The 14,088-nt window shown below is 52.7% G+C and overlaps 1 protein-coding gene and 2 non-coding genes across 6 annotated transcripts in view; 2 read left to right on the forward strand and 1 right to left on the reverse strand.

Annotated features, from left to right (window-relative positions):
• Positions 1-3,211: 3,211 nt before the first annotated feature.
• On the forward strand, positions 3,212-3,284 carry TRNAV-CAC. The gene has a single exon. It is a non-coding gene; the product is annotated as a tRNA-Val (tRNA).
• Positions 3,285-3,644: 360 nt separating this feature from the next.
• TRNAG-UCC lies at positions 3,645-3,716 on the reverse strand. The gene has a single exon. It is a non-coding gene; the product is annotated as a tRNA-Gly (tRNA).
• Positions 3,717-4,051: 335 nt separating this feature from the next.
• The window catches only part of DPP9 (dipeptidyl peptidase 9), a 40,592-nt gene continuing 30,555 nt past the window's right edge, over positions 4,052-14,088 (forward strand). Inside the window, exons 1-2 of one of the 4 annotated variants that reach the window (XM_038740047.1) lie at positions 4,052-4,136; positions 7,288-7,377. In XM_038740047.1, the coding sequence (XP_038595975.1) occupies positions 7,322-7,377 (56 nt within the window). In that variant the 5' untranslated portion in view covers positions 4,052-4,136; positions 7,288-7,321. Of the gene's footprint in view, positions 4,137-4,356; positions 4,423-7,287; positions 7,378-10,319; positions 10,403-14,088 lie in introns of those variants that run through there. The other 3 variants (XM_038740044.1, XM_038740045.1, XM_038740046.1) reach the window with 3 other exon arrangements.

Consider the following 14,088-nt stretch of genomic DNA (forward strand, 5'->3'; position numbering starts at 1 on the left):
CCTGCCCTCTCCCTGACTGTCCCATCACTGTTGACGGCACTACCATCCTTCCCGCCTCACAAGCCCGCAACCTTGGTGTCATCCTCGACTCCGCTCTCTCGTTCACCCCTCACATCCAATTCATCACCATTCATTCCTTCATTCATTCATTCAATCGTATTTATTGAGCACTTACTGTGTGCAGAGCACTGTACTACCAAAACCTGCCGGTCTCACCTCTGCAACATTGCCAAGATATGCCCTTTCCTCTCCATCCAAACCGCTACCCTGCTCGTTCAAGCTCTCATCCTATCCCGTCTGGATTACTGCATCAGCCTCCTCTCCGATCTCCCATCCTCCTGTCTCTCCCCACTTCAATCCATACTTCACGCCGCTGCCCGGATTGTCTTTGTGCAGAAACGCTCTGGGCATGTTATTCCCCTCCTCAAAAATCTCCAGTGGCTACCAATCAATCTGCGCATCAGGCAGAAACTCCTCACCCTGGGCTTCAAGGCTGTCCATCACCTCGCCCCCTCCTACCTCACCTCCCTTCTCTCCTTCTGCAGCCCAGCCCGCACCCTCTGCTCCTCTGCCACTAACCTCCTCACCGTGCCTCATTTCGCCTGTCCCGCCGTTGACCCCCGGCCCACGTCATCCCCCTGGCCTGGAATGCCCTCCCTCCGCACATCCGCCAAGCTAGCTCTCTTCCTCACTTCAAATTCCTACTGAGAGCTCACCTCCTCCAGGAGGCCTTCCCAGACTGAGCCCCCTCCTTCCTCTCCCCCTCCCCATCTCCCCCCTTACCTCCTTCCCCTCCCCACAGCACCTGTATATATGTATATATGTTTGTACGCATTTATTACTCTATTTTATTTGTACATATTTATTCTATTTATTTTATTTTGTTAATATTTTTTGTTTTGTTCTCTGTCTTCCCCCTCTAGACTGTGAGCCCACTGTTGGGTAGGGACCATCTCTATATGTTGCCAACTTGTACTTCCCAAGTGCTTAGTATAGTGCTCTGCACACAGTAAGCGCTCAATAAATATGATTGAATGAATGAATATATTAAACGCTTACTGTGTGCAGAGCACTGTACTAAGCACTTGGAAAGTAAAATTCGGCAACAGAGTCAATCCCTACCCAACAGTAGACTTGCAGTCTAGAAGGGGGCAGACAGACAACAAAACAAAAACAAGTAGACAGGCATGAATAGTATCAGTATAAATAAATCAAATTACAGATGTATGCACAGCATTAATAAAATAAATAGAATAATAAATACGTACATATATACACAAGTGCTTGAAGGCCCCCCAGGACAGCCGAGCAGCGTGGCTTAGTGGAAAAAGCATGGGCTTGGGAGTCAGAGGTCATGGGTTCTAATCCTGCCTCTGCCACTTGGTAGCTGTGTGACTTTGGGCAAGTCACTGAACTTCTCTGGGCCTCAGTTACTTCATCTGTAAAATGGGGATTAAGAGTGTGAGCCCCATGTGGAACAACCTAATTACCTTGTATCTATTACAAGGAGAAGCTGCTGTGGCTCAGTGGAAAGGGCCTGGGCTTTGGAGTCAGAGGTCATGGGTTCAAATCCCAGCTCCGCCAACTGTTGGCTGTGTGACTTTGGGCAAGTCACTTTCACTTCTCTGGGCCTCAGTGACCTCATCTGTAAAATGGGGATTAAAATTGTGAGCCCCGCGTGGGACAACCTGATCACCTTGTAACCTCCCCAGTGCTTAGAACAGTGCTTTGCACATAGTAAGCGCTTAACAAATACCAACATTATTATTATTATTACAGTGCTTAAAACAGTGCTTGGGATATAGTGCTTAACAAATGCCATCATTATTATTATTAAATAAGGGACTGCAGAGAAGGACAGAGATCAGGGCTGGAGACGTAGCTCGTCATGGGCAGGGAATATGTCTGTTTTTCATTCCAGCGTATTTACTGAGCGCTTACGGTGTGTAGAGCACTGTACTAAGCGCTTGGGAGAATACACTACAACGAAAACAGCTTAAGCGCTTAGCAGCGTGGCTCAGTGGAAAGAGTGCGGGCTTTGGAGTTAGAGGTTATGGGTTCGAATCCCGGTTCCACCACATGTCTGCTGTGTGACCTTGGGCCAGTCACTTCACTTCTCTGAGCCTCAGTTCCCTCATCTGTAAAATGGGGATTAAGACTGTGAGCCCCACGTGGGACAACCTGATCACCTTGTATCCCCCCAGCGCTTAGAACAGTGCTTTGCACATAGTAAGCGCTTAACAAATGCCATCATCATCATTATTATTATTACAGTGCTCTGCACACCGTAAGCGCTCAATAAATACGACTGACTGAACCATCCACGTAGAGATGTAGTCGCAGCGGTGGGAGCGAATGAGTTCTTCAAGGGAATAGGTGTAGATGGAGAATAGGGGACCCAGAACTGAGCCTTGAGGGGGACCCTAACAGTTAGAGGGAGGCAAAGGAACCGGAAAATACAGTTAGCAAACACGATTCCTGCCTTCCAGGAGCTTATAGCGTAGTGGGAGACACAGATATTTAAAATAAATTACAGCTAGGGGAAGCGGAAGAGTTTAACGATGCGTACTTAAGCGCACTGGGGCTCGGGTTTGTATGAAAGTAATAGTGGGGCACCTAGAAATTAGGATCCGCCGTGCTCCTCCGCGTAGTCACTCATTTATTCAATCGTATTTATTGAGCGGTTACTGTGTGCCAAGCACTGTATTAAGCGCTTGTGAGAGTGCAAAAACAAACAGACCCGTTCCTGCCCATAAAGAGCTCACAGTCTTGAGGGGGAGAGAGACATTAAAGTAAATAAATAAATTAATGACCGATGTCTGCATTTGTGCTGTAGGGATGGGAGGGAGGATGAATGAAGGAGCAGGGAAAGAGCGGCGCAGAAGGGAGTGGAAGAAGAGAAGAGGGGGGCTTAGTCAGGGAAGGCTTCTTGGAGGAGTTGGGCCTTCAATAGGGTATTGAAGTGGGGAGGAAAAAGAAGTCAAAAGTCTTTCCCCCTGTAGACTTTAAGCTCCTTTTGGGAAGGGAACGCGTCTACCAACTCTGTGGGATTGTACTCTCCCGAGCGCTTAGCATGGTGCTCTGCACATAGTAAGCGTTCAATAAATACCGTTAGTGATGATGATTTATACCCAATACATCGCATCTTTAAAGAAAGCCACCCTCCGACTAGAAAAAGTTCTAGGCCCTTTGAAGTGAAAGGGGTCTACGAGTTTCCGTAGTGTAGCGGTTATCACGTTCGCCTCACACGCGAAAGGTCCCCGGTTCGAGCCCGGGCGGAAACACTCCTTTTCTGCAAATCAGACGAGGTTTTTCAGACCTCATCGATCAATTCCCTAAATAAGGGTTTCAGCCTGAGGAGCTAAGGTGCTGCAAGAGCCTCCCGTCAGATTAAATAAAAAGGGAAGGAAAAGCAAAGGACACGCTGCCGGTTCGAGCCCGGGCGGAAACACTCCTTTTCTGAAAATCAGACGAGGTTTTTCAGACCTCATCGATCAATTCCCTAAATAAGGGTTTCAGCCTGAGGAGTTAAGGTGCTGCAAGAGCCTCCCGTCAGATTAAATAAAAAGGGAAGGGAAAAGCAAAGGGCACGCTGCAAGAGCCTCCCGTCAGATTAAATAAAAAGGGAAAAGCAAGGGACACGCTGCGTTGGCCGGGAATCGAACCCGGGTCAACTGCTTGGAAGGCAGCTATGCTAACCACTATACCACCAACGCGTCGGGCGACAAATTACCGTCAGCCCGCCTCTAGTTTCTAAGCTCCGCCCCCCGCGTTCACACTGCCGTAGCCTGTCTTTCTTCCTGGAGTGAGGAAGTCGTACTGGGGCGTTCCATACAGTGTGCAGGGGGACCCCCCCCCCGTCCCCGCCGGCGCGTTGGTTCCTGCCACCCCCGGCGGCTCGGCGGCTGCGCTTCCGGGTCAAAGGGGACGGAGCCGCCGGGTTCCCCCTCACCTCTGCCCCCCCTCCCCCTTCCCCCCTCCCCCCCTCCGCCTCCCGTCTCCTCCACCTTCCCCGTCTGCCCTGTTCGGCCGCTTCCGGGGCCGTTCGCCCGGCCCATGGCGCCGCGTACGTGAAGAGCCGCCGCTCCACCAGCCGACTGCCCCTCTTCGTCGCCGCTCGGGCTCTCAACCTCGGGGTAGGTAGCTTTGGGCCGGGCGAGGAGGGGCCACCTCCCTCAGTCCCTCCCTCCCCGCCGGACCCACCCTCCCTCAGCCCGTCCCCCTCTGTCGCCCCTCACCACCGCCCGGGCTCCTCGCCCTCTTCCCCTCCCAGGCCCATCTGGACTCCTCCCCTCCCAGCTTGGTTCCCTGCTCAGCGCGGCCCGCAGCCCGGCGCCGCTCTGTTTCCCGGGCCGGGGCCGGGAGCCCCCCTCCCCGCCCCCCTGCGGAAGGGCACGGGCTCTAGCTCCCCGATCGATCGGGGTGAGTGTTTGTGTACGTGTGTGTGTGTTCTGGGGGACGAGGCAGATCTCCAGACTGTAAGCTTGTCATGGGCAGGGAACCTATCTGCGAATTCTGTTGGATTCTCCCAAGCTCGTAGTACGGTGATCTGCACATAGCGCTCAATAAACACCATTGATTGATTGATTTCCCCCTTCAAGGGTCCTCCCCCCCCCCCAGCCGCGGGACTGGTACCAGATCCTCCCGCCCAGAGAGATCCTTAGGGATGGGGAGGGGTGTCGAGGGGCGTTTGGTTAGATCCATGCTTGAGGTGGCTTGAGGCAAAGTCAAGGGTGTCAAATGGGCCATCCTTAGCCGTGAGGACAACCGCCGCACAGCCCCTTTAAGCGCCCCGATGCCGCCGCTGTCGGAGGCGGAGTTCTGCTGTAAGGTCCTCGAGGGCTCGCTTGTCCCCTCCCGAGCCCCCAGGCCAGCGATTAATTGATCGAATGGGGGTCTGACCGAGTTCGGCTGCATCCTCATGATTTGGTGTTAGACTGGCACTGTGTTCACCTATTTGCTCTACAGCAATCAACTCCTTTGCCATCCTCCTGCATTTCATTCATTCAATCGTATTTATTCAGCGTTTAGTGTGTGTGTGTGTGTGTGTGTGTGTGTGTGAGAGAGAGAGAGAGATTGAGATTGTCTTCCCCTCCATCAGTTTTTCAGCACTCTTCCTCTGCAGCGCCCGTGGACTCTTGAGAGTGTCTCGTCTTCTCCGGGCAAGCACAGTAGCTCTTGTGACTAAGGTTTCCATTCCCTCAGTTTGCTGAGGTTTTCCTCCGAGGCAGTTTAATCTCCATTGAATTAGACCATCTAAGAATATTATCTTTTTCCCACCCCCCCTTCCTCTCCCCCTTAATCCCATCCTCCATCAGGAGCCAGGAGCTCAGGGCCCCAGCTGGGCGGTTTGAGAGTGGTGGGAGGGAGGAAAGGGGGAGCCCCCGGTAGGGGGATCAGTGGTGGGGGTGGAGTTGAGGCTTGAGAAACTGAGAAGGTTCTCCAGCCTCACGGGGTTTGTGGGTACTATTGATAAATGTATTCTAAAAGCTTGGTGTCCACCATCTGCATCTGTGGTGGAGGACGGTCTGACTGTAATAATAATAATGATAGCATTTATTAAGCGCTTACTATGTGCAAAGCGCTGGGGAGGTTACAAGGCGATGAGGTTGTCCCACGGGGGGGCGCACAGTCTTAATCCCCATTTTACAGATGAGGGAACTGAGGCCCAGAGAAGTTAAGTGACTTGCCCAAAGTCACATAGCTGACAAGTGGCGGAGCTGGGATTTGAACCCATGACCTCTGACTCCAAAGCCCGTGCTCTTGCCATTGAGCCACACTGCTTCGGCAAAAATTTGGAAATGGACAGTCTGACTCAGGATCCCTTGTGGAAGATTTTGGGGGGAAGGGGGAGGCGGAAGACTGCTGTCATTGGGATACCTGGGAAAAGGCTGTAAGAAATCAGCTTGGGCAGGTTTGGGTGCTCTCGAAGCAGCAGGGCCTAGTGGGTAGAGCATGGGCCTGGGAGTCAGAAGGTCATGGGTTCTAATCCCAGCTCTGCCACTTGTCTGTTGTGTGGCCTTAGGCAAGTCGCTTAACTTCTCTGTGCCTCAGTTCCTTCATCTGTAAAATGGGGATTAAGATTGTGAGCCCCATGTGGGACAGGGACTGTGTCCAACCCGATTACTTTGTATCTACCCCGGCGCTTAGAACAGTGCCTGGCACATAGTAAGTGCTTAACAAATATCATTATTATTATTATTCCCCCTACTTAGGCTGGGAGCCCCGTGAGGGGCAGCAGAGAGTATGTCCGACCTGATGATACCAGTTTCTCCCCCGGCGCTTAGTCCAGTGCTTGGCACACAGTAAGCTCTGAACAAATACCACCGTGATTGTTGTTAACAAGCTTTCGGGAACTTACCTGATCTCTGTGACACTCTTCCACACACACCCCTTTGCCTTCTCTGTCCCTCTTCTCCCTTTCCCACAAAGTCTCTGGAGACCAGTCGACAGACCAAGTAAGCTTGTCTGAATGATCACTATGAATACAAGTAATAGCTAGATATTTGTTAAGCACTTACTGTGTGCCAAACACTGGGCTGAGTGCTCTGGGAGAGACAGGATAATCGGGTCGGACACAGTCTCTGTCCCAAGTGGGGCTCACGGTCTAAGTGGGAAGGAGAGTGGGTATCGAATCCCCATTTTACAGATGAGGAAATTGAGGCCCAGAGAAGTGAAGCAACCTGCCCAAAATGGAGATGGAGAAGATTCTATAATTGAACTGGAGGTCCTGGGAAGGGGGAAGAATTTTACATGTTTGCCCCATGAGGGTTGCGGTGTGCAGAAATTCTCCTCTCCTGAGGGCGGTGGAGGCAGATTGAAACCGTCTCTAAATCACTTCATTTTTTTTTTTTTTTTGCTATGGGGACTGGTGCCGCTTTTCAGAGAAATGGGGCTTGGTGAATATCGAGACATGGGAGTGGTGGCTTGCTGGCTTGTGTCTGGATAGGGGCCGTTAGTGGGTCCAGGAAACACCAGATTCAAGGAGTCTCTTACCATTCAAGGACTCCTGAGGTGGGTGAAGATTTATAGGCTGAAGCTGGCCTTTTAGGATGTGGGGAAAGATGGATGAGGAAAAAAGGTATTGTGTTTTGGCAGGGGGTAAGGGGAGAGGGTGCAAGTTGTGGTTGCCCCCACCACCACCTGGCAAATTTGGGGGCTGGGCAACTCACTGGCCAGAAAGAACACATTTGCTCGGTATCTGCCGGATCCCTTGTCGGCGGAAAGCACATCCAGCCCTGCAGCGGTAACCACCAGAGCACGACCCATTCTTTCTCTCGCTCCTAGGTCCCAGTCCCGCCTGAGGCCTGTTGGATAGTTAATGCGGAAGATAAAGAGGTTGCGTCTGGAAAACGAGACCGCCGGGCATTGGAGAAGGTAACTTCCCACATTACGCCGAGAGGGACGGTATGGGGGAGTCCCGGTCAGAATTCGGGGCGTGACACTGGTCCCGATCTGAGCGCTCCCCACTTGTGTCCTTGGCTTTGTACAGCCTGAGAGGCTTGGGAGGAATCGGCTGCCCTTGGCTGTCACTCCAGTTCTCCCAAGTTCCTCCAGCCCGATTGATTAATTTGTAACATTGGTGGAGTGCCTCCTTGGTGCCAAGCACTGTGCTAGGTGCCTAGAGAGCTACTGGAAACACCGAAGTTGAATCAGTCAATCAATCAATGGTATTTACTGAGCACTTTGTGCAGAGCGCAGTAGTAAGCGCTTGGGAGAGCACAATGAAACAGAGTTAGCAGGCTTGTTCCCTGCCCACGACGAGAAGCAGTGTGGTCTAGTGGATAGAGCACGGGCCTGGGAGTCAGAGGGACTTGGGTTCTAATCCCAGCTCTGCCGCTTGTCTGCTGTGTGACCTTGGGCAAGTCAATTCACTTCTCTGGGCCTCAGTTACCCATCTGCCAAATGGGGATTAAGACTTTGAGCCCTATGTGGGACATGGACTGTGTCCAACCAGATGAGCTTGTGTCTCCCCCAGCGCCTAGTATGGTGCTTAACAAATACCATTTCAGCTTTTTAAAAAGAGTAGGTGGGGGATGAAGGGAAGACAAAAATGAAACAACAAAGCTAGCCCTTTTCCCCGTCTTCCCTCATCCCACCTTTCCCAGTCCAGAAATAGCAAAGTCCCCAACAATCTAAATATTTACAAAGGCTGCACTCCCTGCTTCACCCGCTGCCTGCTCCCTCTCTCCATCTCCAGAGGTTCAGTTTAGGTTCATGTGGACCCTGCCCGGGTACCGAAGGGAGCGGGGGTGAAGGGGAGGGCACTGATTCAATGTGACCATCCTGGGTCGTGTATTGGAAGGTGATGTTGCTAACCACGAGGAGGGATGGGAAATGTGGCTGCCCGCGACTTACTCTCTTGTGCCCCCCTGCTCTCCCTCCAACCTTAGGCTCACTTGGACTCAGACAGATTTAAGCACCGGGCGGCTAGACCTCCGGCTTAGATTTCAGATGCCTTTTGCCTCTTTTGCTCTCCGAGCAGAATGCAGGGTCAGCGGCTGAGACAGACTCTTCTAGGCAGGAAAGCTGCTGAAGGAGTGTGGCCTAGTGGATAGAGCACGGGCCTGGGATTCAGAAGGCCCTGTGTTCTCATTCCGGTTGTGCCACTTATCTGCTGTGTGACCTTGGACAAGTCACTTCATTTCTCTGGGCCTCAGTTACCTCATCTGTAAAATGGGGTAAAGACTGTGAGCCCCATGGACTGTGTCCAACCTGATTAGCTTTTATCTACCTCAGTGCTTAGTATAGTGCCCAGCACATAGTAAGCACTTAACAAATACTATAAAAAAAAAAGAAAGAAAAGGTTGAAGATTTTGCCAGGGGATGGCGGGGGCGGGGAGGGGGTGGAGTGTGTGTGTGTATGTGTGTGTGTGTGTGTGTGTGTGTGCGCGTGCCCAATATTGAGATGCTAGAAGGTCGGGGGAGAGGGCTAGCGAAGAAATATTATCTCGTGGTTTGGAGTTATCAGGGTTCTTTGGGTACCCTGCTAAATCTTTTAGTTTCTTTCTTGCTTGTTTCTATGTTTGCATCTATTAAAAAGACAAAATGTCACAGCTTAAAGGTGGTCAGATTTTGAAGAGCTGAGGTTATGCAGAAAACTAAGTGCAGTATTGGAGGTGAAAGAGGGCCTGGGGGTGACCCAGGGACATAGAAAACAGGAGGACCTCAAGCCTATCAGCTCCTCCGAGACTGGGATCGGATCTTAGAGAAGCAGCGTGGCTCAGTGGAAAGAGCCCGGGCTTTGGAGTCAGAGGTCATGGGTTCAAATCCCGGCTCTGCCAATTGTCAGCTGGGTGACTTTGGGCAAGTCACTTAACTTCTCTGGGCCTCAGTTACCTCATCTGTAAAATGGGGATGAAGACTGTGAGCCCTCCGTGGGACAACCTGATCACCTTGTAACCTCCCCAGTACTTAGAACAGTGGTTTGCACGTAGTAAGTGCTTAATAAATGCCATCATTATTATTATTATTATCTCCCAACTGTATTGGTGGACTCTCCCAAGCACTTAGTCCAGTGCTCTGCCCCCTGAGTTCATACCACTGATTTGATTGAGGAAGGAGAGATACTGTCCTGGGGGGCATTAGATCTGCCTCCGCTTTTTTTTTTAATGGTATCTTTTAAATGCTTTCATTCATTCATTCATTCATCCAATCATATTTATTGAGCGCTTACTGTATGCAGAGCACTGTACTAAGCACTTGGGAAGTACAATTCAGCAACAGAGACAATGCCTGCCCACAGCAGGCTCACAGTCCAGAAGGGGGGAGACAGACATCAAAACAAGTAAACAGAAATCAGTAGCATACGTGCCAGGCACTGTACTAAGCTTTGGAGCAGATACAAGATAATCAAGCTGGACACAGTCCATGTCCCACATGGGGCTCACAGTCTTCACCCCCATTTTACAGATGAGGGAACCGAGGCTTTGAGGAGTTAAGCGAGTTATCTAAGGTCAAACGGCAGACAAGTGATGGGGCTGGAATAGAACCCAGGTCCTTTTGACTCCCAGGCCCGGGCTGTATCCACTAGGCCATGCTGCTTCTTGTTCCACCTAGCAACAAGACTCTGATTGTGGGACCCCTCTTCTGGAATTCCGTTCCGGAACCTTTCCTTTCTGGAGGGGAATGTTGGCCGCCCAATGGCACCCCTGAACCCCGTGCTGCAGAACGCTTCAGTTCCGAACATTCCTGAGCACTGGCAGCAGAATTTCCAAACTCCTCCTGCCTTTCCAGGGGGCAGGCTTTCTGCGGGCTGCAGTTACTGAAAAAAAATACACTCTAGGACCCTGCATAGTCTCCCCTCAATTGTAAGGAAGGACCCCGAAGAGGCCAAGAAGACAAAGTCATCCAGGATGATGAGGAAGGTGGAGCAGCTGTGGAACAAGACCAAACTGAGAGGGTCAGCGCTCGACAGGCTGGGAGGGGCTAGAGAGTCATCGGGCGGGTGGGAAACAGGAATTGTCGTTCCCCAGATCCAAGTGCAGCCAGTTCAAGGAGGGTTGAAATGGGTTCCTGGGCGAGGGGTCCCTAGAAGGAAAATCAGGGCTACCACCTGGTCCCTCCCAAATCCTGAGCACCGGAGGTCCCCCAGCTCCACTCAGCTGCCCCATCGCTGTCGCTGTCGGAGACCCTCCTGGGCTCAGTGGACCGCCCGCCTGCCTGGCCAGCAGTGTGGTGGCTCACGTTCTTCTAAGTTCCGGGAGCCTGGTGGGTTTAGGAAATGTAAGTCCTTCAGCTCCGAGAGGGCTGTGAAATCTGACCTAGCCTGGAAATTCGCAGCCCCGGCAAAGGATTTCCCTGATTGCGGGGGGAAGAGAGGCAGTCTGGTGGGAGGGGATGGTGGGAGGAGAACATCTTGCCCGGAGAAGCCTGGAATCAGCTATGATTCCCCAGCCCAGCTAAGCAAACTCTTAACTCTGGTAGCTGAAGAGGACTCCATGGGGCTGGGCTGGAGGGCCGAGACCTTTGTAAATTTGCTTTTGAATCTGGGTCCTTTCTGAGCTGCATTCCCGTAAGACCCTAGTTGGCTTTCAGATGTGAGCTTCGCCTCTTGGAAGGAGAAAGGCGAATGAGACCGTATCTCTGGGTCTGCCTCTGCCTCTCGCTCTCCGCGCGTCCGTATCTCGCTCACCCATCGCCAAGTCCTGCCTGCCTGGGAGATCCGACCTGGTCGCCTCCCAGCGCCTCCGGAGGTTCCCGCAAGTGCCTTGCAATGTTGTCCCGCGTCCTTCACCGCTTCTTCGACTGTGGTTGGGCCTCCCAGCCCTCCTGCGCGGATCTGAGCCCAAAGTAGATCATCTTTCTCTGTCTTATTAACTGGGGCCAGGGTCGGGGGGAGTCACGCGAGCCCACCGGGCCTGGGACGCCCGGCCTGTGTGCCGCTGCCATTGCTGCTGGTGGAGAAGGGGAACTGTTGTGTCGTGTTGGGCTGTTGGACTCCTTGGAGTAGAAACTTTCAAAAGAGAGCTGAGCGAGGATCCTTTGGTCAGGGGGCGGGTTGGCATGTGTAAGTGTGGGTGCGCACGCTCCATTCTGCCTGTGCCTGAGTCTTATTCCTCTCAACTGAGACGGGGCCAGGCAAAAAGGCGGAAATGGACCAGGAATTCTTCTCTCCCTCCTTCATGTAGCCCTGGAGTTGGGAAAGAGACTCCTGAATTAGAGCTAATTGGTGAGTCAGCAGGGCTTACCAAGGAGGAGTGGAATGACCTGACTTGTGCTCGTTCTGTTTTGTATCTGACGCTCAGAGAGTCAAGGTATGGGGGAGATGGCCAGCTGCAAGGAACAGACTGTTGCTTCTCCAGCTCTCAGTTTGGAGAGCGCAGGAGAGGGCTGAGGTCAGATATGGGGAAGCTTCCTGGCTGCAGATCTGGGAAAGGAAGCAGGTGGCTTGGCTCTGGCAAACGAGGGAGAGGATCGGCCGGAAGACACAATAGGGGGTCGAGGCCTTTGGGGCCGTGGGATCCCTCGGGCCGATTTTGGGTGGGATCCCGCCCCACCGTATCCTTGACCCGGCCTACCCTCCGTGAGGCAGACCAAGCCTGTGGGGACTGGATGAGCAGGGCTGGAAATGGAGCGGTTCCTGCCCCTTGATAACTATGTATTTGTTTAGCACTTACTCTGTGCCAGGCACTGTTCTGAGCGCTGGTCACCCCTCTGAAATCTTCCTTGGCACTCCTCAGCCTCACCCATGAGCGTCAATCAATGGAATCGATCGAGTGTTGACTGTGTGCAGACCGCGGGACTGAGCACTTGGGAGAGGACAATGCAGTAATAATAATGATAGTATTTGTTAAGTGCTTACTATGTGCCAAGCACTGTTCTAAGCACTGGGGCAGATACAACGTAATCAGGTTGTCCCATGTGGGGTTCACAGTCTTAATCCCCATTTTCCAGGTGACTGAGGCACAGAGAAGTGAAGTGACTTGCCCAAAGTCACACAGCTGACAAGTGGCGGAGCTGGGATTAGAACCCATGACCTCTGACTCCCAAGCCCGTACTCTTGCCACTAGGCCATGCTGCGGTAGAGTTGGTAGGTAGGGCTCCTGGCCCTCAACTTCATTCAGCCTCTTGGGATGGACTTCGGCCAGAGGGAACGTGCCAGGCCAGGCAGAGGGGCTGAGCCCACTGCCCTCCATCAGCCAGTCTGCCAGTGGTGCGATCTGGCCCTGCCTTGGTTCTCCTCTCCCCCTGCCTCCTCCCTGCGCCCCCTTAGCCGGCTTCCCCCAGACCCACCGGGCTCTTTCCCTGGAGAATCGGGTCACTGGCCGGGGAGAAGTAGCAGATGTTTTGATGAACCTGTCCTCTGGAGCAGAAAGCAGGACTGAGCAGGAACGGGGAAGGAGAGCCAGACTCTCAGGGGTGGAGGAACTCTGTGCAGGGGGCGTTGTGGGCTTGAGAGCAGCAGTGGAGCTGGCAGCCCCCTTGGGTCTCTGGGAGAGTGATCGCAAAAGTAGGGGAAAGAGGCAACCGCCCTCTCCTCTGCAGGTTTACGGCCACCTTTTGGAGAACAATCTTTGCCTCACTGGCTTCCCCATTTGGAACGGCTTTAGAGAATCTGGGTCAGGCGCTTTGGACCAAACCCCTGAATGGGTGGGCCAGGGGAGGGTGTGCCACCTGGGAAGGGGTTGGGAGCTAGGGGTCGTTCCAGGTCAGGTGGCTGATGGGTCGACAGTGCCGAAAGTGGCAGGGCAGCAACGTACCCCACTTAAGGCCTACCTCCCAAGTGATCAGAGGGTGTGCTAACCCTCTTCCCCCAGCCTTCTCCACACATCTCTGGGCCAGGGAACACCTTCTCGGAGGCTGTGGGGGCTGGGGGTTGGCCACCGGGAAAGGGACCGTTGGGAGGGATTTTGCCCAGCCTGACTGGAGAGGAGCATTTCTGTCTCCTCCAATGTGCTGGGCGCCCACCAGGTGTGGGGTATTCAAGTGGCACTTGGGAAACAGACGTGAGAAGAAAAGGCATTATCCCTGTCCTCTGGAGGTGCTCACACAGTCTCAGCGGGGAGGCAGAAGATGTAAATTGACTGTGCCGCAGCTGAGGAAGACAGTTGATAGAAGCAGTAGACAGAAAGGGTCTACTGAAGGCTCACCGCCTCCAAGAGGCCTTCCCAGACTAAGCCCCCCTTTTCCTCAGCTCCCCTTCTCCTCCACGTTGCCCCGACTTGCTCCATTTACTTTACCCCCCCTCCCGGCCCCACACCACTTGTGTATATATGTACATATCTGTAGTTCTGTTTATATTGATGTCTGTTTACTTGTTTATGTGTATATACCTATAATTCTATTTATACTGATGCCTGTTTTACTTGTTTTGCTGTCTCTCTCCCCGCTTCTAGACTGTAAGCCTGGTGTGGGCAGGGATTGTCTCTGTTGCTGAATTGTACTTTCCAAGCGCTTAGTACAGCGTTCTGCACACAGTAAGCGTTCAATAAATACGATTGAACGATTGAAAGGGATGACAAGCTCAATCACAGAGAAGTAAAGAGGAATGCGTGCATGCTCGGGGTGGAAGAGGCGGCGGAAGAGAGTCCGGGAAAGGCCTCTCGGAGGAAGCAGCTTTTTAGGGGACTCTAAAGAAGGGGACGG

The sequence above is a fragment of the Tachyglossus aculeatus genome, chromosome X1, assembly GCF_015852505.1.
Source record: "Tachyglossus aculeatus isolate mTacAcu1 chromosome X1, mTacAcu1.pri, whole genome shotgun sequence".
Taxonomy (NCBI): domain Eukaryota; kingdom Metazoa; phylum Chordata; class Mammalia; order Monotremata; family Tachyglossidae; genus Tachyglossus; species Tachyglossus aculeatus.